Source organism: Takifugu rubripes, unplaced genomic scaffold (genome assembly GCF_901000725.2).
Source record: "Takifugu rubripes unplaced genomic scaffold, fTakRub1.2, whole genome shotgun sequence".
NCBI classification, from domain to species: domain Eukaryota; kingdom Metazoa; phylum Chordata; class Actinopteri; order Tetraodontiformes; family Tetraodontidae; genus Takifugu; species Takifugu rubripes.
The window spans coordinates 1-27,544 of record NW_021821643.1 but is presented as its reverse complement, the minus strand read 5'-3'; the positions used below and the strand labels follow the sequence as shown (position 1 = coordinate 27,544).

Sequence of the window (27,544 nt, the reverse complement as noted above, 5' to 3'; positions counted from 1 at the left end):
ACAGGGAGGAGGTGCGTTTGATTCAGACCCTTTTGCTAAAACAATCAATCAATCAATCTTTATTTATATAGCGTCTTATACAATCAAAATTGCTTCAAGGCGCTTTCCAGAATCCCAGGGCCTGACCCCAGACAAGCAACAGTGGCAAGGAAAAACTCCCCTTTAACAGGAAGAAACCTTGAGCAGGACCAGGCTCATGTAGGGGGACCCTCCTGCTGATGGCCGGCTAGGTAAAGAGAGAGGAGAGGGGGGAGGACAGGTAGAGGATAGGATAGGTAGGAGAGGAGAGGAGAGGGGTAGAGGAGAGGAGAAGTAGAGTGAAGGGGAGGTAGAGGAGAGGAGAAGGCAAAGGAGGAGGAGGGGAAAGAGGAGAGGAGAGGAGAGGAGAGGGAGAGGAAAAGGAGAAGGAGGGGGAGAGGAGAGGAGAGGAGAGGAGAGGAGAGGAGAGGAGAGGAGAGGAGAGGAGAGGAGAGGAGAGGAGAGGCACAGAGCACAGAAACACACACAAAAAAATATGATGCACAATCACTTCAGCAGGGCCGGAGGTCATCATGCAGCTCCGAGGGCGGCGATACCTGTAAATAAATAGAAGGGGGGGGGGGGGGGAAGCAGAAAAACTACACAAGAATCAGCATAACTAGTCTGCTTGATGAGGAGAGGAAAGGAGAGGAGGGGAGAGGAAACCATGACCCAGTGGAGTGACAGAGGCCTGTCAGGTGATCATGTTTCCGGACCCCGGCAGCCTCGGCCTATAACAGCATAACTAAGATGTGACCCTAACGATTAGACGACCCCCTAAGTATGATAATTTGTCTGTCTATGATAGTAACTGGAACTACTGAATTAGTAACAATAAGCTTTTTCAAAGAGGTAGGTTTTGAGTCTGATCTTAAAAGTAGCGATGGAGTCAGCCTCCCGTACCTGGACAGGGAGCTGGTTCCATAGCAGGGGGGCCTGGACAGGGAGATGGTTCCATAGCAGGGGGGCCTGGACAGGGAGATGGTTCCATAGCAGGGGGGCCTGGTAGCTAAATGCTCGGCCCCCCATTCTACCCCTAGAGACTGTGGGGACCACAAGTAGACCAGCATTCTGAGAGCGGAGCGGTCTATTGGGCTGATAAGGTGTCACTAGCTCCTCCAGGTAGGATGGAGCTAGGCCTCTGAGGACCTGGTAGGTCAAAAGAAGGGTTTTAAAAATTATTCTAAATTTAACGGGCAGCCAATGAAGCAACGCCAGTACAGGAGTAATGTGATCTCTTTTGTCAATACCTGTCAGAACTCTGGCTGCAGCATTTTGGATCAACTGGAGGCTTCTTAAAGAGTTGTTTGGACACCCTGATAATAAAGAATCACAATAGTCCAGCCTGAAGGAACAAATGCTGGACTAACTTTTCAGCATCATGGTGGGTCAGTAGCTTCCTGATCTTTGTGATGTTCCTCAAGTGAAAAAAGGCACTTCTAGAGACTAATTTAATGTGTGAGTTGAAGGAGAGATTTTGATCAAAAGTTACTCCAACATTCCTCACAGAGAGACTAGATGTTAATGAGATACCATCTAGAGTGATCATGTGATCTAATCTATCCCTGAGAGGTTCAGGACCAAACACCATGACCTCAGTTTTTCCTGGGTTAAGGAGGAGGAAATTTGAAGACATCCAGGACTTTATGTCTTTAAGACAGGTCTGGAGCTTCCCTAACTTCTCTGTCTCTTCGGGTTTCATGGATAAATAAAGCTGAGTGTCGTCAGCATAACAATGAAAATTTATCCCATGCTGCTGAATAATGTTCCCTAAGGGAAGCATGTACAATGTGAAGAGGATTGGTCCGAGTACAGAACCTTGAGGAACTCCATGGCTAACCCTACTGTATGAGGAGGGAACACCATGGACATGGGCAAACTGGTATCTATCAGATAAGTATGATCTAAACCAGTCTAGTGCTGTCCCTTTAATCCCAATCACATGTTCCAGTCTCTGTAACAGGATGCTGTGATCAACTGTATCAAAAGCAGCACTGAGGTCCAGCAGAACCAGCATAGAGACCAGTCCATGATCGGAAGCTATGAGAAGATCATTAGTGACTTTAAGAAGTGCTGTTTCTGTGCTGTGGTGAGCTCTAAAGCCTGACTGAAACATCTCAAACAGGCTGTTCCTCTGCAGGTGCTCCAGTAACTGAGTCACCACCACCTTCTCTAGAACTTTAGAGATAAAAGGAAGGTTGGATATTGGCCTATAATTTGCTAAGACATCAGGATCCAGTGATGGTTTTTTAAGCAACGGCTTAATCACTCCCACCTTGTACGACCGGGGTCCATAACCTGACACTAAAGAACCATTGATCTGGTCCAGGATAGAACTGCCTGTCAGTGGTAGAACATCCTTCAACAGGTGTGTTGGGATGGGATCTAAAAGACACGTGGTGGTCTTGGATTTCTGAATTAGGCCGGGTTAGCTTTCTCTCTGATAGCTAGAACTTTATCAGTGAAGAAGCTCATGAAGTCTTCACCACTCAGGGAAGAAGGGATACGTGGATCTAAAACACTGTGACTTTTAGTTAATTTGGCCACAGTGCTGAAAAGAAACCTGGGGTTACTCTTATTTTCCTCAATCAAAGAAGAAAAATAAGCTGTTCTAGCCTTGCGAAGGGCCTTTTTGTAAACTAATAGACAGTCTTTCCAGGCTACGTGGTAGCTGTCTATTTTACAAGAATGCCACTTCCTTTCCAGTCTTCGCACTTTCTGCTTGAGGGTCCTGATATGTGAATTATACCAGGGGCCACACCTCCTCTGATTTACTATTTTCTTTTTCAGGGGGGCAACAGAATCAAGCGTGATTCTCAGTGAGGTTGCTGCACCTTCAGCAATAGAGTCAACCTCAGCAGGGCTCAGATTATGACTGATCCCTGGGGAAACACACGGTGGTCCTGGGATCAGCACAGGGATCACTTCCTTAAACTTAGCTACAGCATTATCTGAGAGACATCTGCTATAGTAAGACTTTGTTCTGAGCATAGAAGAATCCTTAATCATAAATGTAAAAGTGATCAAAGAATGGTCTGACAGGACTGGGTTCTGAGGGAACACTGACACATGTTCTACCACCATAAGCCAGAACTAGATCTAGGGTGTGGTTGAAGCTATGAGTTGGTTGGTTTATCTGCTGGAGGAAACCAACTGACTCAAGTAATGAAATGAAGCCACTTCTAAAGCTGTCATTTATAACGTTCATATGGATATTAAAGTCTCCAATGATAATGACTTTGTCCGTTCTAAGGACCAAGTCAGATAAGAAATCAGAGAACTCAGACAGGAACTCTGAATATGGCCCAGCAGGGAGCCGATATACAACTACAAACAAACAAACAAACAAACAGAAAGTGGAGGTGCGTTTGAGTCAGACCCTTTTGCTCAAACAGAAAGTGGAGGTGCGTTTGATTCAGACCCTTTTGCTCAAACAGAAAGTGGAGGTGCGTTTGAGTCAGACCCTTTTGCTCAAACAGAAAGTGGAGGTGCGTTTGATTCAGACCCTTTTGCTCAAACAGAAAGTGGAGGTGCGTTTGAGTCAGACCCTTTTGCTCAAACAGAAAGTGGAGGTGCGTTTGATTCAGGCCCTTTTGCTCAAACAGAAAGTGGAGGTGCGTTTGAGTCAGACCAGTGTGTCAACAGTTTCCCAGAAACATGTTCAGGTACTGAAGATGGCGTCTGGACCTCCGAGCCCTGGCGGGACTCTGCATCCGTCTCAGCTGAGGGAGTTAAAGCTGTAAACAGAATTCACAAAGAACCAGAAAATTCAGACATGTCAGAAGATGAAGCTGCAAACCGAAGACTTGGAAAGTTGTATCAAGAGCTAGATACAGAGAAGGAAGAGGTATTGGTCTTTCTCAACTCCGCCCTGTGGTAGAAACCAGCCTCGTGTAGAAATGAATGGAGAATCCTTTATGGTGTCTTCTACCCTTCCACAGAGTCCTCAAACCTGGACCCCAGCCTGAGCTCCTCCTACACCTCCTCTTGCTTGCTTTATCTGTGTGTCCATCCCATCCTCCGGTTCCACATTTGGTTATCTTTAAGGTGTCACCGTTGCAGCGTGCTAACAATGTTTGTGTCTTTGTGCTTTACTCCAGGTCACCAGTGCGTTTAATGGCCTGTCCCAGGTAACCTGTTCTAATCTGTTTAAACGGGTCTGAGATTGAACCTTTGCTTGACTGGCTGATGAACCCCTCCACCAGACGGATCCCTCAGAACGGAGGGAGGAATCGATTGGATACCATCATGGGATTGAGTCATGTGTCTTCTCCACCGGGGAGACAACAACAACAACAACAACAACAACAACAGCAGCAAATATAGCAACAACAACAACAGTAGCAGCAACAACAACAACAAATATAGCAACAACAACAAATATGTAAACAACAACAACAAATATCGCAACAACAGCCCACAAAGGTTGAATGTCAGTCAGAACCAAAGAGGTTTTGAATGAAAGATGTGTGTCGGACCAGTAAAGTGTGTTTTGTGAATCATCATGACCAATGTGGGTCAGTGTTAGTTAGTGTGGGTTAGTGTTAGTTAGTGTGGGTTAGTGTGGGTTATTGATAGTGTGGGTCAGTGTTAGTTAGTGTGGGTTAGTGTTCGTGTGGGTTAGTGTGGGTTATTGAGAGTGTGGGTCAGTGTTAGTTAGTGTGGGTTAGTGTGGGTTAGTGTGGGTTATTGATAGTGTGGGTCAGTGTTAGTTAGTGTGGGTTAGTGTTAGTTAGTGTGGGTTAGTGTGGGTTATTAATAGTGTGGGTCAGTGTTAGTTAGTGTGGGTTAGTGTTAGTGTGGGTCAGTGAGGGTTAGTGTTAGTGTGGGTTAGTTTGGGTTAGTGCTAGTTAGTGTGGGTTAATGTTAGTGTGGGTTAGTGTTAGTTAGTGTGGGTTAGTGTGTTAGTGTGGGTCAGTGCTTGTGTGGGTTATTGTTAGTCAGTGTGGGTCAGCGTTAGTGTGGGTTAGTGCTAGTGTGGGTTAGTGTTAGTTAGTGTGGGTTAGTGTTAGTGTGGGTCAGTGCTAGTGTGGGTTATTGTTAGTCAGTGTGGGTCAGCGTTAGTGTGGGTTAGTGTTAGTGTGGGTTAGTGTTAATGTGGGTTAGTGTTAGTGTGGGTTAGTGTTAGTTAGTGTGGGTTAGTGTTAGTATGGGTCAGTGCTAGTGTGCGTTAGGGTTAGTGTGGGTTAGTGTTAGTGTGGGTTAGTGTTAGTTAGTGTGGGTTAGTGTTAGTGTGGGTCAGCGTTAGTGTGGGTTAGTGTTAGTGTGGATTAGTGTTGGCTTAGTATTCATATGGGTTAGTATTAGTGTAGATTAGGGTTAGTGTTGGTTAATGTTAGTCAGTGTGGGTTAGTTAAAGTACTGTAACGGTTAGTCTGGCATGTTGATGTTGAGGGTTTAGTGGAAGTAAATATTATAATGTGACTCGTTGTGACTCGTTGTGACTCGTTTGTGTTTCACCTGTCTGCTCCCCAGGATGCGGCTCCGCCCTCTTTTTTTGCTGATTTTGATAAAATGGTAAGTTTAACCAGGTCAGGCTTTATAGACAGGTTTAGTTTAACGAGGTTCATCAGCTTCAGAAAAATGGGTTTCAGATTTGAAAATTGTGTAAATTGAAAGCAGAGAAAGTGCTGGAAACCTGCTGCTGTTATCAGGCTGATCAGTATTGATAGAGATCATTAGTGATCTGCTGACGTTTGCATCTGACAGCATCTTCAGATGGTAACCAAGGTCCAACAGTGCAGTTGTGGTTTAGTCTAGTTCTATTAGTGATTCATCTGGATCACATTATCTCCTATTAAGAAACTCAGTTCTAGTTCTGGTTGGAGTTGAAAGGAACATGTCAGGAGCCAGTTTTGGGTTCACACCAAGTTTTCTCTACAAGAACGAGGTTAAAACAGAACCAAGTGAGGTTCCTGAAGCTCCAGACACAGAAGCTCCTGAGGAACAGGAGGCTACAGCTCCCCCTGCTGGTGAGGAGCCCGCAGCACCTGCTGAAGAAGAGGAAGAGAAGAGTGAAGAAGAGGAGGTGAAGCCGACTACAGCTCCTTCCACTGAGGAAGAGCTGGAGCCCACTGTTGCTCCCTCTGATGAAGTGATGGAGGAGACTGAAGCGCCACCTGCTGGTGAGGAGGACACAGAGGGATCAGGCAGTCTGGAGAAGGAGAAGCCAGTCGTAAGCGAACAGCATGATCTTCATCCTTGATACATCTGGTCAGTCGGCAGGTTCATCTTCATCATCACCACCATGGCCAGGAGTATCTTCATCATCAGCAAACTCATCATCAAGATGATCTTCATCAGCAAACTCATCATCAAGATGATCTTCATCAGCAAACTCATCATCAAACTCATTATCCTCATCAAGATGATCTTCATCAAACTCATCATCCTCATCATCATGATCTTCATCACCATCCTCATAAAGATGATCTTCATCATCAGCAAACTCACCATCATGAAGACCTTCATGATGATGATGATCAAGATGATCTTCATCATCATTAAGATTGTCTTCATCACCATCAGGATTATCTTCATCATCCTCATCCTCATCATCTTGTATCAATCAATACTTCACTCAGTTTCTAATAAACGTGAATGTTTTCCTTTGAAGGTACCTGAGGAACCTTCATCCATCCAGGAGGCGGAGCTTGATGAGGTTTCTTTTTCATTTGTGTTGATTTTGCTTGTTTTCAATTTTAATACGTCTTAAATAAAAATGTTGTCTGTAGATTCCTGGTGCTGACCAAACATGTGCGGATGAAGCAGCTCCGCTGGTAAATATAAAGAACAACAACAACAACAACAACAACACTAATAATAATAGTTTTGGGGGCCGCTGACACGATTGTCTCATTAATGTGAATGAAGTTCAAACCCTAAATCAGAGCTCCCTCATTGGAGACGAGTGTTTCAGCTCCTCTGACCCGGTTCTGTTTTGATCTGGGATCACGTCTTCCTGTCGTTGCAGGAAAACATGCCGATCCCGTCAGTGATCATCGAACCCGCCTCCAGTAATGAAGGTGACGACGACCGCGATGGTGACATCATCTCGCCCACCGCCGCCAGTGACAACGATGTGACCACGGTGAGCCAGACCATGAAACACATGAGTCCATCTGGAGGCGTGTCCGGGCTCCTGGATGACTTCCTGTACAAGGTGAGACTTCCTTCAAGGCCAATAATCCGACCCAGACCCGGACCCTGACCCTGATCCCGACCCTGACTCTGACCGTGATCCTGACCCTGATCCCGACCCTGACTCTGACCCTGATCCTGACCCTGACCCTGTGTGACGGGTGCAGTTAGGACCCAAATGCAGCACTCTGGAAAGCTGGACCGTAGTAATGATTTTTATTAACACACGGGCAAACAGGAACTCAGGCAGACCAGGAAACACAGGAAATAGTCCGTTCTTCAGGCTCTGGGCCCGCACAAAGTCTATGGGTTGCGGGCTCGGGGAGTGGGACGAGCAGCAGCGAAGTCTGAGCCGGGCGGAGAAGTCTAAACCAGGTGAGCAGACAGGAACCAGAGACGCTGAGGCAGAAGTCGTAGTCAGGGGCAGAAAGCAGGTAGGTTGTCCTGGGAACAGGCAAGGCAGGCAGAACGAAGACAGGCAGGGTCGGTAACGGGTAATCCCGCAGGGAAACAACGCTGGAAAGTCACGCATGAAAGCAGAAGAACAATCTGGCACTGAGTGAGTGTGAGGCTGGAGAATATATACTGGTAGGTGAGCTGATTGATGAGTGAGGGCAGGTGTGTGATCAGAGGGTGTGGTGTGAGCAGGGCAGTGGAAAAGTACTGGGACAGGAGGGAACTGGGGAAAAGGGGCTGTGACAGGAGGTGCGTTTGATTCAGACCCTTTTGCTGAAGCACAGGGAGGAGGTGCGTTTGATTCAGACCCTTTTGCTCAAACAGAAAGTGGAGGTGCGTTTGATTCAGACCCTTTTGCTCAAACAGAAAGTGGAGGTGCGTTTGATTCAGACCCTTTTGCTCAACAGAAAGTGGAGGTGCGTTTGATTCAGACCCTTTTGCTCAACAGAAAGTGGAGGTGCGTTTGATTCAGACCCTTTTGCTCAAACAGAAAGTGGAGGTGCGTTTGATTCAGACCCTTTTGCTCAAACAGAAAGTGGAGGTGCGTTTGATTCAGACCCTTTTGCTCAAACAGAAAGTGGAGGTGCGTTTGAGTCAGACCCTTTTGCTCAAACAGACAGTGGAGGTGCGTTTGATTCAGACCCTTTTGCTCAAACAGAAAGTGGAGGTGCGTTTGAGTCAGACCAGTGTGTCAACAGTTTCCCAGAAACATGTTCAGGTACTGAAGATGGCGTCTGGACCTCCGAGCCCTGGCGGGACTCTGCATCCGTCTCAGCTGAGGGAGTTAAAGCTGTAAACAGAATTCACAAAGAACCAGAAAATTCAGACATGTCAGAAGATGAAGCTGCAAACCGAAGACTTGGAAAGTTGTATCAAGAGCTAGATACAGAGAAGGAAGAGGTATTGGTCTTTCTCAACTCCGCCCTGTGGTAGAAACCAGCCTCGTGTAGAAATGAATGGAGAATCCTTTATGGTGTCTTCTACCCTTCCACAGAGTCCTCAAACCTGGACCCCAGCCTGAGCTCCTCCTACACCTCCTCTTGCTTGCTTTATCTGTGTGTCCATCCCATCCTCCGGTTCCACATTTGGTTATCTTTAAGGTGTCACCGTTGCAGCGTGCTAACAATGTTTGTGTCTTTGTGCTTTACTCCAGGTCACCAGTGCGTTTAATGGCCTGTCCCAGGTAACCTGTTCTAATCTGTTAAACGGGTCTGAGATTGAACCTTTGCTTGACTGGCTGATGAACCCCTCCACCAGACGGATCCCTCAGAACGGAGGGAGGAATCGATTGGATACCATCATGGGATTGAGTCATGTGTCTTCTCCACCGGGGAGACAACAACAACAACAACAACAACAGCAGCAAATATAGCAACAACAACAGTAGCAGAAAACAACAACAACAAATATAGCAACAACAAATATAGCAACAACAACAAATATAGCAACAACAACAAATATAGCAACAACAGCCCACAAAGGTTGAATGTCAGTCAGAACCAAAGAGGTTTTGAATGAAAGATGTGTGTCGGACCAGTAAAGTGTGTTTTGTGAATCATCATGACCAGTGTGGGTCAGTGTTAGTTAGTGTGGGTTAGTGTGGGTTATTGATAGTGTGGGTCAGTGTTAGTTAGTGTGGGTTAGTGTTAGTTAGTGTGGGTTAGTGTTAGTTAGTGTGGGTTAGTGTGGGTTATTGATAGTGTGGGTCAGTGTTAGTTAGTGTGGGTTAGTGTGGGTTAGTGATAGTGTGGGTTAGTGTTGGTTAGTGCTCATTAGTGTGGGTTAGTGTTAGTTAGTGTGGGTTAATGTTAGTCAGTGTTGGTTAGTTAAAGTACTGTAACGGTTAGTCTGGCATGTTGATGTTGAGGGTTTAGTGGAAGTAAATGTTATAATGTGACTCGTTGTGACTCGTTTGTGTTTCACCTGTCTGCTCCTCAGGATGCGGCTCCGCCCTCTTTTTTTGCTGATTTTGATAAAATGGTAAGTTTAACCAGGTCAGGCTTTATAGACAGGTTTAGTTTAACGAGGTTCATCAGCTTCAGAAAAATGGGTTTCAGATTTGAAAATTGTGTAAATTGAAAGCAGAGAAAGTGCTGGAAACCTGCTGCTGTTATCAGGCTGATCAGTATTGATAGAGATCATTAGTGATCTGCTGACGTTTGCATCTGACAGCATCTTCAGATGGTAACCAAGGTCCAACAGTGCAGTTGTGGTTTAGTCTAGTTCTATTAGTGATTCATCTAGATCACATTATCTCCTATTAAGAAACTCAGTTCTAGTTCTGGTTCGAGTTGAAAGGAACATGTCAGGAGCCAGTTTTGGGTTCACACCAAGTTTTCTCTACAAGAACGAGGTTAAAACAGAACCAAGTGAGGTTCCTGAAGCTCCAGACACAGAAGCTCCTGAGGAACAGGAGGCTACAGCTCCCCCTGCTGGTGAGGAGCCCGCAGCACCTGCTGAAGAAGAGGAAGAGAAGAGTGAAGAAGAGGAGGTGAAGCCGACTACAGCTCCTTCCACTGAGGAAGAGCTGGAGCCCACTGTTGCTCCCTCTGATGAAGTGATGGAGGAGACTGAAGCGCCACCTGCTGGTGAGGAGGACACAGAGGGATCAGGCAGTCTGGAGAAGGAGAAGCCAGTCGTAAGCGAACAGCATGATCTTCATCCTTGATACATCTGGTCAGTCGGCAGGTTCATCTTCATCATCACCACCATGGCCGGGAGTATCTTCATCATCAGCAAACTCATCATCAAGATGATCTTCATCAGCAAACTCATCATCAAACTCATTATCCTCATCAAGATGATCTTCATCAAACTCATCATCCTCATCATCATGATCTTCATCACCATCCTCATCAAGATGATCTTCATCATCAGCAAACTCACCACCATCAAGACCAAGATTGTCTTCATCACCATCAGGATTATCTTCATCATCCTCATCATCTTGTATCAATCAACACTTCACTCAGTTTCTAATAAACGTGAATGTTTTCCTTTGAAGGTACCTGAGGAACCTTCATCCATCCAGGAGGCGGAGCTTGATGAGGTATCTTTTTCATTTGTGTTGATTTTGCTTGTTTTTTATTTTAATACGTCTCAAATAAAAATGTTGTCTGTAGATTCCTGGTGCTGACCAAACATGTGCGGATGAAGCAGCTCCGCTGGTAAATATAAAGAACAACAACAACAACAACAACACTAATAATAATAGTTTTGGGGGCCGCTGACACGATTGTCTCATTAATGTGAATGAAGTTCAAACCCTAAATCAGAGCTCCCTCATTGGAGACGAGTGTTTCAGCTCCTCTGACCCGGTTCTGTTTTGATCTGGGATCACGTCTTCCTGTCGTTGCAGGAAAACATGCCGATCCCGTCAGTGATCATCGAACCCGCCTCCAGTAATGAAGGTGACGACGACCGCGATGGTGACATCATCTCGCCCACCGCCGCCAGTGACAACGATGTGACCACGGTGAGCCAGACCATGAAACACATGAGTCCATCTGGAGGCGTGTCCGGGCTCCCGGATGACTTCCTGTACAAGGTGAGACTTCCTTCCTGATCCTGATCCTGACCCTGATCCTGATCCTGATCCTGATCCTGATCCTGATCCTGATCCTGACCCTGATCCTGATCCTGATCCTGATCCTGATCCTGATCCTGACCCTGACCCTGACCCTGATCCTGATCCTGATCCTGATCCTGACCCTGACCCTGATCCTGATCCTGACCCCGACCCTGATCCCGACCCTGATCCTGACCCTGACCCTGATCCTGCCCCTGACTCTGACCCTGATCCTGACCCTGATCCTGCCCCTGACTCTGACCCTGATCCTGATCATGACCCTGATCCCGACCCTGACCCTGAACCCGACCCCGACCCTGATCCTGACCCTGACCCCGACCCCGACCCTGATCCTGCCCCTGACTCTGATCCTGATCCTGACCCTGACCCTGACCCCGACCCTGATCCCGACCCTGACTCTGACCCCGACCCCGACCCTTCTCCTGACCCCGACCCTGATCCCGACCCTGACTCTGACCCCAACCCTGATCCTGACCCTGATCCCGACCCCGACCCTTTTCCTGACTCTGACCCCGACCCCAACCCTGATCCTGACCCTGATCCCGACCCCGACCCTTTTCCTGATCCTGACCCTGACCCCGACCCTGATCCTGACTCTGACCCCGACCCCAACCCTGATCCTGACCCTGATCCCGACCCCGACCCTTTTCCTGACCCCGACCCTGATCCCGACCCTGATCCTGACCCTGACCCTGACCCTGACCCTGATCCTGATCCTGATCCTGATCCTGACCCTGACCCTGACCCTGACCCTGACCCTGATCCTGATCCCGACCCCGACCCTTTTCCTGACCCCGACCCTGATCCCGACCCTGATCCTGATCCTGATCCTGACCCTGATCCTGATCCTGATCCTGATCCTGACCCTGATCCTGATCCTGACCCTGACCCTGACCCTGACCCTGACCCTGATCCTGATCCTGATCCTGACCCTGACCCTGACCCTGACCCTGACCCTGATCCTGATCCTGATCCTGATCCTGACCCTGATCCTGATCCTGATCCTGACCCCGACCCTGACAGGAAGTTCCCAGCAGGACCACAGGTGACACCTCTGTGTCTTCAGGTGGAGACGATGCACGACTTTGAAGCAGCCAACTCAGACGAACTTGAACTGAAGAGAGGTGACGTGGTTCTGGTGGTGCCCACCGAGTCGGCGGAGGATCAGGTGAGAATGGAACCAGACACACCTGCCAGGACCACAAACACATTTGAATATTTCAGCTGTGTGGCTGAAACCTTGATTACATTTATTTGTCAGTCAAAACATTTGAACCTTTTTATTGTCACTAAAACTCAAAAACGTCCGAAAGAAAAACCCCACAAACACGAGTTGACAAAGTTCTGCTGAGACCCAGGAGAACCACAGGAGAACCACAGGAGAACCACAGGAGAACCACAGGAGAACCACAGGAGAGCTTCGCTCAGGTGGAGACGTGCTAAATGGAGCAGGTGCATAAAACAAAGGCGTCACCTGATGTCACTGTTGCTCCGACTACAGAAAACAGCCGCAGGTGTTTAGGGATGAGCTGAGGTCAGATTGTCCTGCGTTAACGTTGCGCTGTTGTTGTTGTTGTTGTTGTTGTTGTTGTGGCAGGACGCTGGTGGGCTCACGGGTATCAAAGAAAGCGAGTGGTTAGCACGCGGTGCTAGCGCCCAGAAAGGACTGTTTCCAGAGAACTTTACGCAGCGTTTGGAATAAGAAGACTCGCGACGCTGTAAAAAACAAGACGTGAGCAGAAGTTTGAGGCAACATCAGAGCAACATCAGCAACTGCCTGGAGGCACCTGGTGCAACCGTGGGCAGGTCACCACCAGGTTCCTCTGCACAGCAAAACTGGTGCCAACGTCTCGTTTGATCCTGGAAATTACGAAGCATGACGTGATAGTCTGGCCCCCCCCACAAACAACCAATATTCTCCTGTTGTTGGAAGACGTGACTTTAACTGGGAAAAACATCTGGACCGGAACAGCGGAAGAAAAGAGAGAAAAGGATCCTCTGTTGCTCCAGACGTGTTTGATTGCTGTGGAATATTCTAGAATCTGTAGTCATGTGACCTATTTAAATGTTCTGGAGTCTGCCAGGGAGTCGGTGAGGACGCGTCCGTTGGCGAGTTCCTACCTGCGAGTGTTTGGTGATCAAGTCTCTGTTCTGTGTTTCTGCCAAAATAATGTTGCTTATTGATTTAATAGTAGAGCTAATTGATCCAGACCATAAGTCACAGCGACGCTGTTTGATGCAATTTATGTTGTGTGTTTATTCCTGGTGTGTTGGACACTTCTGATGTCACTTCCTTTGACCTTGATGGTGTAGATCCGTGACCTTGATGCCACAAATCACTTGTTTATGTCATCAATAAATGAGTCCTGGGAACATTTTGGCTTCTTTATCGTTCATGATCCAACCGCACACATACAGTTGGGGGGGGGGGGGCAGAGCTTCCATGAACTTTGAGCAGAACTGACGTCAGCAGGAACCATCAGAACTGGAGGATGAAGAGTGAAGAACAGCAAAGTCTTGAAAATGTGAAACATTCCAAACGTCACAAACTTCTTCACTTTATTTCATCCTCCTCAAACTCATGAACAAATCTCAAGGTCACAATATCTGCAGAGGATCAATGAAGGTCACGTGAAGCCGTCAGAGGCTTCTTCTCCCATCGTTCCTCCATGAAGGTGCTGAGAAGAAGCTGAGTGGATGCTGCTGAGCGGGCAGAAGCCAGAAGACCTGGCCTGTTAAATGGGTCCACAGGTGTCTTCTGGAAGGTTCTGCAGCCTGAGAACCTGTTGCAGACGATGAGCAGGTGCAGCAGGCCAGAGTGTGACTGTGGGGACGAGACCGATAAAATCACTTCCTGTGCTGCGGCTGTGTGCTTCCTGTGACGGTGTCCTAGCAACAGTGAAACCACACGTTCTGGGGGAGCGACGCTGAAAGAGACGCAGAAACCTTCACAGCAACCTTCGGCTCCTTGCAGCATCTTCTCACCACATTTATCTTCTGGACGTTTACAGTCACGTCAATAAAATGTAAACATCAACTCTGAGCAAAAGGGAAACCTTGAAAATCTGTTCATAGGTTCTAATCGTGATGATTTATCTTTGATGTTTTAGAGAAATGAATGAGCAGAACCACATTTCAGAGCTGCTGAGACTGCTGTCGTCATGGAGACCTGTTTCCTGTTTGTGGTGAGGTGGGCGGGGCATCAGCAGCAGGGGCTGATGGGGGCTGAGAGGAGCTGGATCAGTCCTGCCTCCGGCCCACCAAAGCAACAATGCAGCCGTTCACACCTGCGGCTCTCTGCTTCCTCTGCTCAGGTGAGTGTTTCCAGCCAGCCAGGACACGACCACCACACACACGCTGACTTCAGCTGCCTGTCCCCGTCTCTACAGGGCTGGTTGTCATAGAAACGCAGCTGACCCAGGACCAGATCTCAGTGACCCGCAGAGCTGGTAAAATTGCCTCAATAAGCTGTGGAGGAATCGATGATTGTAATTATAATTATGTGTTGTGGTACCAGAAGAAGGAATCAGGCACGTTTGAAAGGCTCCTGGATATTGATAAGAGAGACAGTCAAATCGAGCGGTACTCTCATGCTGACCAAGATGATTTCTCAGCTAAGATTCAGCAGAACAACTGTGAGTTGATCATCTTCTCAGTTAAACCCTCTCACGCTGCCTCATATTACTGCTCCTGTTGGAAGAGTGGAACCACAGTGAGAGAAGATGTGAGGCACCTGAACAAAAACCAGCTGCTGTGGATCAATATCCTTTCTGATGGAAACCTGATGTCTGGAACCAGAAAGACCTGATGTCTGGAACCAGAAAGACCTGATGTCTGGAACCAGAAAGACCTGATGTCTGGAACCACGAAGACCTGATGTCTGGAACCAGGAAGATCTGATGTCTGGAACCAGGAAGATCTGATGTCTGGAACCACAAAGACCTGATGTCTGGAACCAGGAAGACCTGATGTCAGAGTCACCTGTACTGAAACAGGAATCTTCAGGATCAGAACCTCGACTCAAATGTTCAGCAGCAGATTTTGTCCTTCTCCGTTTCACTGTGTCTGGATTTTTGGATCTGGAACCAGACTCGTCGTCTCAGGTGAGAATCAAACTTTGCTCCAAACCTTTTAATAACGATCAAAAGACAAAAAAGAAATATTGACACACTCAAGAAGATTATCTATAAAACCATAAACACAAGAGCACAGACGGGAATTTAGCTGGATTCATCCATGGATTATTGGTGAATAAATGGGTAGATTATCTGTGGATTATTGGTGAATGAATGGGTAGATTATCAATGGATTATTGGTGAATAAATGGGTAGATTATCAGTGGATTATTGGTGAATAAATGGGTAGATTATCAGTGGATTATTGGTGAATAAATGGGTAGATTATCAGTGGATTATTGGTGAATAAATGGGTCGATTATCGGTGGATTATTGGTGAATAAAAGGAAGGAATATCGGTGGATTATTGGTGAATAAATGGGTCGATTATCGGTGGATTATTGGTGAATAAATGGGTAGATTATCGGTGGATTATTGGTGAATAAATGGGTCGATTATCGGTGGATTATTGGTGAATAAATGGGTAGATTATTGGTGGATTATTGGTGAATAAATGGGTCGATTATCAGTGGATTATTGGTGAATAAATGGGTAGATTATCGGTGGATTATTGGTGAATAAATGGGTAGATTATCGGTGGATTATTGGTGAATAAATGGGTCGATTATCGGTGGATTATTGGTGAATAAAAGGGTAGATTATCGGTGGATTATTGGAGAATAAATGGGTAGATTATCTGTGGATTATTGGTGAATAAATGTGTAGATTATCTGTGGATTATTGGTGAATAAATGGGTAGATTATCAATGGATTATTGGTGAATAAATGGGTAGATTATCGGTGGATTATTGATGAATAAAGGGGTAGATTATCAGTGTATTATTGGTGAATAAATGGGTTGATTATCGGTGGATTATTGGTGAATAAAAGGGTAGATTATCGGTGGATTATTGGAGAATAAATGGGTAGATTATCTGTGAATTATTGGTGAATAAATGGGTAGATTATCTGTGGATTATTGGTGAAAAAATGGGTAGATTATCAGTGGATTATTGGTGAATAAATGGGTATATTATCGGTGGATTATTGGTGAAAAAATGGGTAGATTATCAGTGGATTATTGGTGAATAAATGGGTAGATTATCTGTGGATTATAGGTGAATAAATGGGTAGATTATCGGTGAATAAATGGGTCGATTATCAATAGATTACTGGTGAATAAATGGGTAGATTATCTTTGGATTATTGGTGAATAAATGGGTAGATTATCTGTGGATTATTGGTGAATAAATGGGTAGATTATCAATAGATTATTGGTGAATAAATGGGTAGATTATCTGTGGATTATTGGTGAATAAATGGGTAGATTATCTGTGGATTATAGGTGAATACATGGGTAGATTATCGGTGGATTATCGGTGAATAAACGGGTCAATTATCAATAGATTACTGGTGAATAAATGGGTAGATTATTTGTGGATTATTGGTGAATAAATGGGTAGATTATCGGTGGATTATTGGTGAATAAATGGGTAGATTATCTGTGGATTATTGGTGAATAAATGGGAAGATTATCGATTATGAATGACTTGTGTGAGCGCACAATGTGCATGTGTGGTTGAGCTGACCTCTGACCTCCAGCGTTGACCCCTCAGGGCCAGTGAGAGCAGTAACTCTGGTGTCTCACCACAGATGCGGCGCTGGTCCAGCCTGTGTTGAGCGTGTACCCAGCAGCATCCAGAGATCCTCTGGAGGGGAGGACCGCCCTGCTGTGTGTGGCCTCAGACATGGTTCCTCCTCTGGTGAGGTTCTCCTGGAGGAGACAACGGGCCGACAGTGCTGTGGAGGAGTCACCTCCTGCCCATGAAGAAGAGCTGCAGCTCAGAGAGCCGGGCCGCATCACCTCCATCAGACTGCTGGACCGGGACGCCGTCCACACCTATAAATACCGCTGCTCCGTGCAGCACGAGGGGGGGGCGGTGAAGGCCCAGTCCCAGCAAGGTGCTGATGTCCTGTCCCTCAGCCATCTTGAGACACCTTCAGGTGGGCTGATCTTTCTTCTTCACTGTGTTTCTCTTCCAGAGGTTGCACCAGCCCCCCCGTCCATCCCTCCATCCATCCCTCCGTCTGTCCCCCCCGTCCATCCCCCCGTCCATCCCTCCATCCATCCCCCCGTCTGTGCTGAGGATGAAGCTGCTCTCTTTTGTCTACACGGCCCTGATGATGAAGAGTCTGCTGAGCTGCTGTGGAATCTCTCTGCTCCTCTTCCTCACCAACAACCAGAAACAGGCTGACTGACTGGTTCCAGTCCACCATCCTGTCTCGTCCTCCCACTGCTTCCTTTTCCACTGGGACTTTTCCTCTCGCAGAATAAAAGCTTCTCTCCAGCAATAATAACTGTAATTTGCCAGCTTTGATCAATAAAGTAAATCTGTCTGAACAGGAAGCTGAATCCTCGTTGTGAGGTCACCAAATTCTTTGTAGTTTGATGTCATTCCTGTTTATTACGGAGAAATCCAGAAATGGTTTGTTGATCATTACATACAAATTAAGTCCGAATAATTCTAAAAGTGTCCAGAAGATAAATGTGGTGAGAAGATGCTGCAAGGAGCCGAAGGTTGCTGTGAAGGTTTCTGCGTCTCTTTCAGCGTTGCTCCCCCAGAACGTGTGGTTTCACTGTTGCTAGGACACCATCACAGGAAGCACACAGCCGCAGCACAGGAAGTGATTTTATCGGTCTCGTCCCCACAGTCACACTCTGGCCTGCTGCACCTGCTCATCGTCTGCAACAGGTTCTCAGGCTGCAGAACCTTCCAGAAGACACCTGTGGACCCATTTAACAGGCCAGGTCTTCTGGCTTCTGCCCGCTCAGCAGCATCCACTCAGCTTCTTCTCAGCACCTTCATGGGGCACAAATTAGTCAGTAAAATCCCTTCTGGAAGGGGATCAACAGGATCGGCTCAAATCAGCATTTCCCTTCTAACAATAGTTGATATTTAAAACCCGTTTGGAAGCATCTCCACAGGATCTTCAGCAACGTGAGTTGTGATGGAGGCCCCAAGATTCAGGTCAGGATTATGAAGTCAGTGACCAGATAAACCAGAACAACTGCTCTTCATCTTTAGGCCCTTTAGCAAACTAGAGAAAAGCACTGGGCGCTGTGGAGCTTTGATGTTTCAGATCAAAGTCTCTCTGGAATCTATGTTACCAACTGAATCAGCTCTTCCTTGGTCCACCATCAGCGCCTCCTGAAGACATTAAAATCCGGCCGTGCCGTGACCTCCTTGGCGAGGTCAGAAGTGTCTTTTCGACTCTTCCAGTATTTCAGAAACATTTCTAAGAAACGGCGCCACCGTGTGGTCACGTCCGGGAGGGCACGCGGGTCTTGTGACGTCATCCTTGCGGGACCTGCGTGGTTTTCGACATGAAAACAACCCGACATGTGGACACATCTGTGTTCACGGCATGAATCCAGGGTTCCATTGCAACATTTTCACAAGTATAACCTTAGTACTGATTCGGTCGTCATTACCGCCACCAAGCCGGCGTTTGTCTGTGAACAAAGTAACTCTCAAAGTTATCGACGGATTATAATGAAATTAAAATGAATTTTCCGGCTTCTGGAGGGTCCTTGGCTTTGATCTGAATTGCGTTTATCATAACTGTCTTTGAACAAAAGCAACCTTTAATTTTCCTGATGGGCAGCATGTTGAGACATTAGTGTTCTGACGATTAGCATCCCCTCTGCTAAGCTAACAACTTAACTTGATTTTACATTTTGCTGACCATAGTCTTTGACATTTATCTACACGGCGTCGCAAAATTAGAAAACTCGCAACTTAGAGGCAAAATACGACTTTAAAGACACTTCTTAATTCACCATCTACTCGGTCTGACCAAAACAACCGAGACTACAAGACCGTGTTGTCAACTTCCTGTCGCAACAAACGGAAGGTGCATTGCATGCCGGGTCATGTAGTCCACTGGATAAAACGATAGCTTATTTCGGTCATTTAATTGTAGGTGTGAGTTAAGCTAAAGGGGTGCCGTTGTATAATGCAGTACATATATTAATGACCGTGCTACAGCGAGGCCTTCACATTGGGACGTCAATCTATTTTAAGCCGTTATAGCTGAGGACTACAACTCCCAGGAAGTTCCCGTCCAAACGTAGTTACGTCGAGCAAAGATCGGCTGCGAGACGAGCAAACAGTCGCTTCCGTGTTGTTCTTGTGTTATTCTGGCAAATAAATGTCATTAACGAAGTGGAAGCTTGTTTCGCAGCTTCGTCCGAGCTTCACTGCGACGATTCTGTGAAGCTGAAGATCAGTTTCGACCTCTACGCTCGACATGTCGCTGCTGCTCAGCTCTAAGAAAAAAGATAAACGGATTCTGTCGGGTACCTGCCCGGACCCGAAATGTCAGGCGAGGCTCTTCTTCCCAGCTCACGGCTCCGTTAGCATCGAGTGCACCGACTGCGGACAAAGACACGAGCAGAAGAACCTGCTAAATGTGGAAGAAGTCACGGATCCAGATGTCGTGCTTCATAATCTGCTCAGAAACGCCCTGCTCGGCGTCACCGGGGCCCCGAAGAAAGGCACGGAGCTGGTGAAAGTGATGGGTCTGTCCAACTACCACTGCAAGCTGCTGTCCCCGCTGCTCACCAGGTACGGCATGGACAGGCAGACCGGCAAGGCCCAGCTGCTGCGGGACATGAACCAGGGAGAGGTGTTCGACTGCTCGCTGTTGGGGGACAGAGCCTTCCTGATCGAACCGGAACATGTCTCCACCATGGGCTATGGGAAAGACCGGTCCGGGAGCCTTATTTATCTCCACGACACCCTGGAAGAGGTGAAGAAGTCCAACGGTAACGGAGAGTGTCTCATACCGGTCCACGTGGACGGAGATGGGCACTGCCTGGTCCATGCTGTGTCCAGAGCTCTGGTGGGCCGGGAACTGTTCTGGCACGCTCTGAGGGAGAACCTGAAACAGAACTTCAAGCAGAACCTGGACCACTACAAGGCTCTTTTTCAGGATTTCATCGACGCTGCAGAATGGGAGGACATCATCACCGAGTGCGACCCCTTGTTCGTCCCGCCTGAAGGCGTCCCGCTCGGACTGCGCAATATTCATATTTTTGGGCTGGCCAATGTCCTCCACCGGCCCATCATCTTGCTGGACTCGCTGAGCGGGATGAGAAGCTCTGGAGACTATTCCGCGACCTTTCTGCCGGGACTGGTGGCCGAGGACCAGTGCAGAGGAAAAGACGGGAAGCTCAACAAACCCATCTGCATCGCCTGGAGCAGCTCTGGCAGGAACCACTACATCCCCCTGGTGGGCATCAAGAGCAGCGTGCTGCCCAAGCTGCCGGCCCGCCTGCTGCCCAAGGCCTGGGGCGTCCCCCAGGAGCTCATCAGGAGGTACATCAAGCTGGAGCCAGACGGGAGCTGCGTGATCGGCGGCGACCGCAGCCTGCAGGATAAATACCTGATGCGGCTGGTCAATGCCATGGAGGAGGTGTTCATGGAGAAGCACAAAATCCACCCGGCGCTGGTGGCCGACGTGCACCAGTACGTCTTCAGACGGACCGGCGTGATCGGCGTGCAGCCGGAGGAGGTGACCGAGGCCGCCAAGAAGTTGGTGTTGGAGAACAGGCTGCACCGCTGCCTGAACTGCAGCGCCCTGGTGGAGCTCCACGTGCCGCAGGACTGGCTGGGCCCGGGGGGGAAGCTCTACAACCTGGCCAAGTCCACCCACGGCCAGCTGCGGGTGGACAAGAACTACAGCTTCCCCCTCAACAACCTGGTCTGCTCCTACGACCCCCAGCAGGACGTCCTGGTCCCGGACTACACGCTGAGTTCCCTCAACACCTGCACCTGGTGCCACGGCACGTCGGTGCGCCACATCCACGGCAACGGCTCCGTCGTCTACCTGGACGGGGACAGAACCAACACCCGCTCGCAGGGCGGGAAGTGCGGCTGCGGCTTCAAGCACTTTTGGGAGGGCAGAGAATACGACAACCTGCCCGAGGCCTTCCCCATCACGCTGGAGTGGGGGGGGCGGCAGGTGAGGGAGACGGTGTACTGGTTCCAGTACGAGATGGACTCCGCCCTCAACAGCAACGTGTACGACGTGGCCATGAAGCTGGTGACGAAGCATTTCCCCGGTGAGTTCGGCAGTGAGATCCTGGTGCAGAAGGTGGTCAACACCATCCTGCACCACACGGCCAAGAAGAACCCCGACGACTACAACCCGGTGAGCATCGAGCGGGCCCACGCGCAGCACGGCGCCCCCGACGCCCCGCCGGCCGACCCGCAGCCCCCCACTAAGATCATCCTGACGGGTCAGAAGGCGAAGACGCTGCACAAGGAGGAGCTGACGATGAGCCGGGCGGAGCGCAGCATCCAGCAGAGCATCGGCGAGCACGCCGCCGCCACGCAGAAGCGCCACACTGACAAGCTGAAGCAAGAGCAGCGAGGCGCCACGTCACCAGAACCCGGCTCCCCTTCGGCTCCAGCCACGCCCACAAAATCCTCCCCCGCGGCCAATAAGGAGAAGAAGATCCGCGTGAGCACCAGCGACGGCCGGCAGGCCACGCTGACCCTGCAGGCCTCCACCACCTTCGCCGAGCTGCAGAGGGGCGTCGCCAGGCAGTTCGCCATCCCTCCGGAACAGCAGTGCATCCGCTTCGGCTTCCCTCCCAAAGGGCTGGCGTCGCCGAGGGAGGGCGAGGAGAACGAGCCCGTGGCCCTGCAGCATGGCGACAGGGTGACCGTGGAGATCCTGAAGGGCCCCGACAAGAGCCCCGCCCCCTCCGAGGCCCGCGGGCGCCATGAGGCGAAGACTGAGGAGGCGCTGACGTCAGGCAGGACGAGCGGCCGCGAGCTGCAGGAGAGCATCGATCTGGAGATCTCCTCTCTGTGTCTCCTAGCAACCCTGATGGGTGAGTGACCGCCGGCTCCTCCCCCAGTCCCTCCCCAGCTCCTCCCCTAGCCCCTCCCCACTTGTCGATCATCTATTAATTGTTCTTGATTAGCTTTTAGTGACCTCAATCATCAAACATTCTCAGTAATAGAAACTATTCAGGTTAAAAAAGATTTGAAAACAAACTGTGTGTGTGTGTGAGTGTGAGTGTGTGTACGTGTGTGTGTACGAGTGTGTGAGTGTGTGTACGTGTGTGTGTACGAGTGTGTGTACGTGTGTGTGTACGAGTGTGTGTGAGTGTGTGTGAGTGTGTGTACGTGTGTGTGTACGAGTGTGTGTACGAGTGTGTGTGTGTGAGTGTGTGTGTGAGTGTGTGTACGAGTGAGCTGACTCAGCCATCGGGAACAGTCCCTGTCTCACCTGCCAAAGGTCAAAGGTCACCTGTCAGACCCCAGTAAACAGCTGGAGCTGGCGCGGTCCCTGGTCCACCGGTCCCAGCGTCCCCCGGTCCCTGCGTCCCCTGGTCCACCGGTCCCTGCGTCCCCCGGTCCCAGCGTCCCCCGGTCCCTGGTCCACCGGTCCCAGCGTCCCCCGGTCCCTGCGTCCACCGGTCCCTGCGTCCCCCGGTCCCTGGTCCACCGGTCCCTGCGTCCCCTGGTCCACCGGTCCCTGCGTCCACCGTCCCCGGTCCCTGCGTCCCCCGGTCCACCGGTCCCTGCGTCCACCGGTCCCTGCGTCCACCGTCCCCCGGTCCCTGCGTCCCCCGGTCCCCCGGTCCCTGGTCCACCGGTCCCTGCGTCCCCCGGTCCACTTGAGGCTGCTGCTGTGTCCCCCTTGGTTGACCTTGTCCCTCTTCTTCCAGGTGAGGACGTGTGGTCCTACGCCAAGACGCTGCCACACCTGTTCCAGAGGGGCGGAGTCTTCTACAACATCGTGATGAAGGACATGGGTGGGTTCGTGTGTGTGTGTCGGTCACGTGTGTGGGTCACGTGTGTCGGTCACGTGTGTCGGTCAGGAGCTGCAGGGGTGAGACACAGTCCCATTCTGGTGTGTTTCAGGTCTGATGGACGGGAAACACTGCACCTTGCCGCACCTGAGCGGGAAAACCTTCGTCTACAACGCGGCGGACGAGCGCCTGGAGCTGTGCGTGGACGCCGCCGGGCACTTCCAGATCGGCCCTGACGTGGAGGAGCGCGTGAAGGGGGCGCTGGTGCAGGTTGGCGCCAGGGGCAGCAGAGAGGGAAGCCCCGCCCACAGCGTCCTGCGGCTGGGCAGCGGCGGCGTCGTCCGTAAGAAGGAGCAGAATGTGGCGGCGTTCCAAGGTAAAGGCCACTCCCTGGGCAGCGCCGGCGGCTCCTCCCCTCCTGAGCACCGGCCTATTCACGCGCCAGCACTAGCAGCGGCACGGACCTCAGCGCCAGCGTCTCCAGGGGCCCCCCGACCTGTCCCAGATCCCCGAGGACACCACGCGGGAGCTGGTGCGCATGGCGCCGGGATTTGTCACCACCAAGGACGGCCGCGGCGTCGACCCCGGCGTGATGGAGCAGCAGCGGCGGAAGCTGCAGGAGATGGTGTCGTCCATCCAGGCCTCCATGGAGCGCCACCTGAAGGAGCAGATGGGCGGCGGCAAGAGCGGCGGGGAGGCCGCGGCCGGGGAGCCTGGGAAGGCGGAGCTAAAGACGGAAGAACTGGAGGAGATGGAGAGCCAGCCCGCTGAGCAGAGCGGCGCGGCGGAGCCCATGGATCACTCCTGATGGGAGCTGAGGCCCCGCCCCGCCCCTCCCCGCCACGCCACGCCACCGTCCTGCTCCCCGCCTGCTCCCTGGGCTCCTGCTGGTCTCACAGGGACGGGATCCGGCGCCAGAAGGCCCAGAACCGCCCGAGAACAACACTAACGACAGCAACGCCTTTTTTATTCCCGACAGACACTTTTCTTTGGGAGGCGCCGCTGCGGTTCGTCCAGCAGGGGGCAGCGCTGCTCTGGTTTTAGTTGGAACTGTCCCGCTGTGGTTCTCGGCCCCAAGTCGCTCGTGCAAAATCTCTTTTAACATCTAACATCTTGCTTTTAATGAGAATCCAGGTTTTTACCCTGGAATGCGTTTGGAGTTGGATTTTATTTTGTGGATCAGGTCTGACGAGATGATGAAGTTCTGCGTTTATATTTAATTTCAAAAGTTCTGGTATTAAAACCCACAACAAATAGAAGAATCTTCCACTATTGGGCCGGCTTAGCCTAAAGCTATGCTTCTTTATGCTAAGCTAAGCTATCTAAACGACTCCACATCTCAATGCTGCCAGTTAAAAATGTAGATTTGCTGCCACTTTATAGGTTTTATTCCCATTAAACTTTATCGCTTTTTCACCAGTCTTTACAAATGCCACCGCAGCCATTCAACAGGCCATCCAGGGAAGAAGATGCATGCTAATGTTAGCTTGGCATACGTCTTTGTTGCATCAGAACGAGGCCGCTGCTGTGACGGACTGAAGGGTGACCACTAACGATGCCACTAATCAGCTGTAAATTCTTGTAGCATATTTGAAACGTGTACATAAACGTGTCCGGATTGTTTTCTGCTTTGACATCCTGTTCTTTTGTTACCTTCTCGTCAGTTTGCTAAAACAGTGATGCAGCTGTGACGTTGCTGTTCGCATGTGTGGATTTTCAACCCAGAATAAAATCACTTCTGTCACCTTCCTCTCTCCTCTCAATGTCTCTGAAATACCATCGCTGCTGTTAGCAGTGTAGCTGTTAGCAGTGTAGCGGCTAGCAGTGTAGCGGCTAGCTGGCTGCTACCTGTTTAGAATATGAATATAAACCTTTAGATGTGCAAAGGTTTCTGAAACATGAACAGAAATCATCACAACACCTGAAACCACAGAAAAGGTTCTTCTGCTGGAGAACCTTTGATTATATTTCCTGAACTGGATCAGCACTGAGACCTGGGAGACGCCCGCTGTCACCGTCCTGACAGACGCAGCGTGTGTGAGGGGCACGTGCACGTGCACGTGCACGCAGGACGTCGACGGCAGGAACCAGCACGCAGATCTGATGCTGCACGTGAGTCACTGAAGAACACGTGATTTAGTCTTCAAATGTTCCCAAATCCAGTTCATGAACTGGTGGCTCGGGTGTGTGTGTGTGTGTGTGTGTGTGTGTGGGGGGGGGTGGGGGTCTGGGTAAATTTAGCCAACACAGGTCAGCTGTTCAGTCGGCTGTTAACGTTTGTTATTCTGGTTAAGCCCGGATCAACGTCCCGTAGGAAACGACCAACAATTAAAAACTAGCTTAGCTAGCTTCTCTGTTCTATATCCATATGTTCTATGACAGTGGTGCTACGCTGGCTACGTTGCTACGCTGGCTACGTTGCTACGCTGGCTACGGTGCTACGCTGGCTACGGTGCTAGCGCTGGCTACGGTGCTACGCTAACGTCTGGTTCTCCAGGATGCTGCAGCTGTGTAATCAGCACGGGTCCCTGCTCATCGGGAACGCTCCGCTCAGCCTGCAGCGACCAGCTGGTGAGCAGGAGGGGGTGACGCTCTGCATCAACGTGTCCCGGCAACAGCCGTTCCCCGCCAAACCACGCCGTCCAGAGGCTGCAGATCCCGGTCTACGATGACCCCAACGAAGACCTTTTACCAGCCACTTTGACGGGCCATGGCCGACGCCAATCAGGAGGAGGCGGAGCGTGGACGGTCACGCCCTCGTTTACTGCAAGAACGGGCGCAGCCGCCTCGGCGACCATCTGCATCGCCTACCTGCTGAAACATCACAGGCTGACCCTGACCCAAGCCCTCCAGGTGGGGCCACAGCACGCCCTTTACGTACCCTGACTCTGTGGTTCTGGGGGGCGGGGTTACAGTTGTATGGCCCCGCCCACTTTAGGCTGAACACACGTGGTTCTGTTTGGGTTCCAGACAGTGGAAGGCGGGCTCGTCATGTGATCGACCCAAACCCGGGTTTCCTGGCCCAGCTGAAGCGGTATGAACAGGAGCTGAACCAGTGCTGAGGGGGACCTGGACCAGCGGGGACCAGTGGGGCGGACCTCCAGGCTCTTGACCCTGAAGGTCCTCCATGGAACTGGAACTGTGGGCAGAACTCATCCCAGGTCCGGGTTTGTGAATCACCTTTGTAGAAACAACAGTCGTGACCAACAAAAAGCCCTTTTCCCTGAGGTCACCGGTACCTACCTGGTGTCCCCAGGTAGGGTACCGGTGCTGCTGGGACAGTAATCCACCACCAGATCCTGCCAGATCTTTCATCATGGGTGTTTAAGCAATAAAGGTGACGGTAGCCGTAGAAACAGAACCAGTTTATGTTTTGAACACGTTAATCAGTGTTTTACTGACTCTGGATCAGCCGGTTTCAGGGGCGCTGGCGTTCTACTGACTGGTGTCCCAGTCTTCCCTGGACTTTGTTGATCCAGTCTATGTAGTTGGACACTTTGGTGTAGATGCCCAACTTCTCCACGTTTGCCACAGCCCTCGCCCCAGGACACCAGGCCAACCAGGAACCAGGTGTCTCTGTAGAGCGTGACCATGGGTCCGCCGCTGTCCCCCTCGCAGGCGTCCATTTTCTGGCCAACGATCCCAGCACAAAGCATGTTGCTGGTGATGTTGTAGTACATCTGCCCCCTGCAGGTGTCGGTGTCACCAGCGGGACTTTAATGACGTTGAGGGCGGAGCTGAACCTGGAGCTCTCCAGGTTCTCTTTGCCCCAGCCGCTCACCCACGGTCATGGTGCCGTTCTTGTTCAGCACCCCGCTGGGCCAGGTGGCGCCCGGGCAGACAGACGGGGACGATGTAGTCCGAGAGGGGGGCGGGGGGTCTCCAGACGCAGCAGGCTGATGTCATTGTCAACTGACCTGCGGTTGTATTTTGGGTGTTTAAAGGTCTTGGTGACCTTCAAGGTGACCTCGGTTCCTTCAGCTCGGAGGCGCTCATAGTCCCCTGGCAGCAGAGATCACAGGGTTCCATCAGGACACAGGTGAGCGACACTGGCAGCTACAGGAGCACGACAAGCATCGGCCAACAGAAGCCGTGTGGACGCTCACCGAGCCGCACTCTGAAGGTCAGGCTGTCCTCCAGGCAGTGGGCGGCGGTCAGGACCCAGCTCTCGTCGATGAGGACGCCTCCGCAGTGGAACTTCCCGACGGCGTTCAGCACCAGCACCTGCACACACGAGCACACGGCGAGGAGCGCGGTCAGCCCGGACACCCGTCTGTAACTCAGCGCCACCGCCAGGGGCCGCGCTGGGGGGGCCACCTTCTCCAGGTGGAGGTGTTGCTACCTGCCAGGGGCTCTCTCCTTTCTTCCCCACCTCTCCACCCACCATCCAGGGCA

General features: G+C 50.4%; 2 protein-coding genes, 1 long non-coding RNA gene and 2 pseudogenes across 6 annotated transcripts; 3 read left to right on the top strand and 2 right to left on the bottom strand.

Annotated features, from left to right (window-relative positions):
* Positions 1 to 9,367: 9,367 nt before the first annotated feature.
* LOC115248602 (amphiphysin-like) lies at positions 9,368 to 14,367 on the top strand. Of its 4 annotated transcripts, none has more exons than XM_029832358.1 (6): positions 9,368 to 9,594; positions 10,619 to 10,663; positions 10,737 to 10,781; positions 10,973 to 11,161; positions 12,270 to 12,371; positions 12,562 to 12,794. In XM_029832358.1, exons 1-6 carry the CDS (start codon positions 9,592 to 9,594, stop codon positions 12,661 to 12,663), a joined length of 486 nt encoding a protein of 161 aa, XP_029688218.1. In that variant the 5' UTR covers positions 9,368 to 9,591; the 3' UTR covers positions 12,664 to 12,794. The 4 variants fall into 4 exon arrangements, with proteins under 4 accessions (XP_029688218.1, XP_029688219.1, XP_029688220.1 ...); XM_029832359.1 differs by having other exon boundaries at positions 9,374 to 9,594; positions 12,517 to 12,794; XM_029832360.1 differs by lacking the exon at positions 12,562 to 12,794 and adding an exon at positions 14,314 to 14,367 and having other exon boundaries at positions 9,375 to 9,594.
* Positions 14,368 to 14,380: 13 nt separating this feature from the next.
* Positions 14,381 to 17,753, top strand: LOC115248611 (immunoglobulin lambda-1 light chain-like; annotated as a pseudogene).
* LOC115248615 (uncharacterized) lies at positions 15,084 to 17,045 on the bottom strand. The gene is made up of 3 exons (XR_003887416.1): positions 16,908 to 17,045; positions 15,185 to 15,331; positions 15,084 to 15,122 (listed from the first exon to the last, which is right to left on the bottom strand). It is a non-coding gene; the product is annotated as an uncharacterized lncRNA (long non-coding RNA).
* Positions 17,754 to 19,403: 1,650 nt separating the features above from the next.
* Positions 19,404 to 24,201, top strand: LOC115248618 (deubiquitinating protein VCIP135-like). Its single transcript, XM_029832374.1, is given in 4 exon segments — positions 19,404 to 22,222; positions 23,066 to 23,152; positions 23,262 to 23,652; positions 23,654 to 24,201. Coding segments are annotated over 4 exon segments (3,375 nt in total). The 5' UTR covers positions 19,404 to 19,629; the 3' UTR covers positions 23,958 to 24,201.
* Positions 24,202 to 26,567: 2,366 nt separating this feature from the next.
* On the bottom strand, positions 26,568 to 27,539 carry LOC115248619 (vitamin K-dependent protein C-like; annotated as a pseudogene).
* Positions 27,540 to 27,544: the final 5 nt, after the last annotated feature.

Bases quoted from the DNA above. Each gene is read 5' to 3' on its own strand.
- LOC115248602 (XM_029832357.1), top strand. The intron at 10,664-10,736 runs GTATCTTTTTCA...TGTTGTCTGTAG, and splicing joins AGGAGGCGGAGCTTGATGAG to ATTCCTGGTGCTGACCAAAC. The intron at 10,782-10,972 runs GTAAATATAAAG...CTGTCGTTGCAG, and splicing joins CGGATGAAGCAGCTCCGCTG to GAAAACATGCCGATCCCGTC.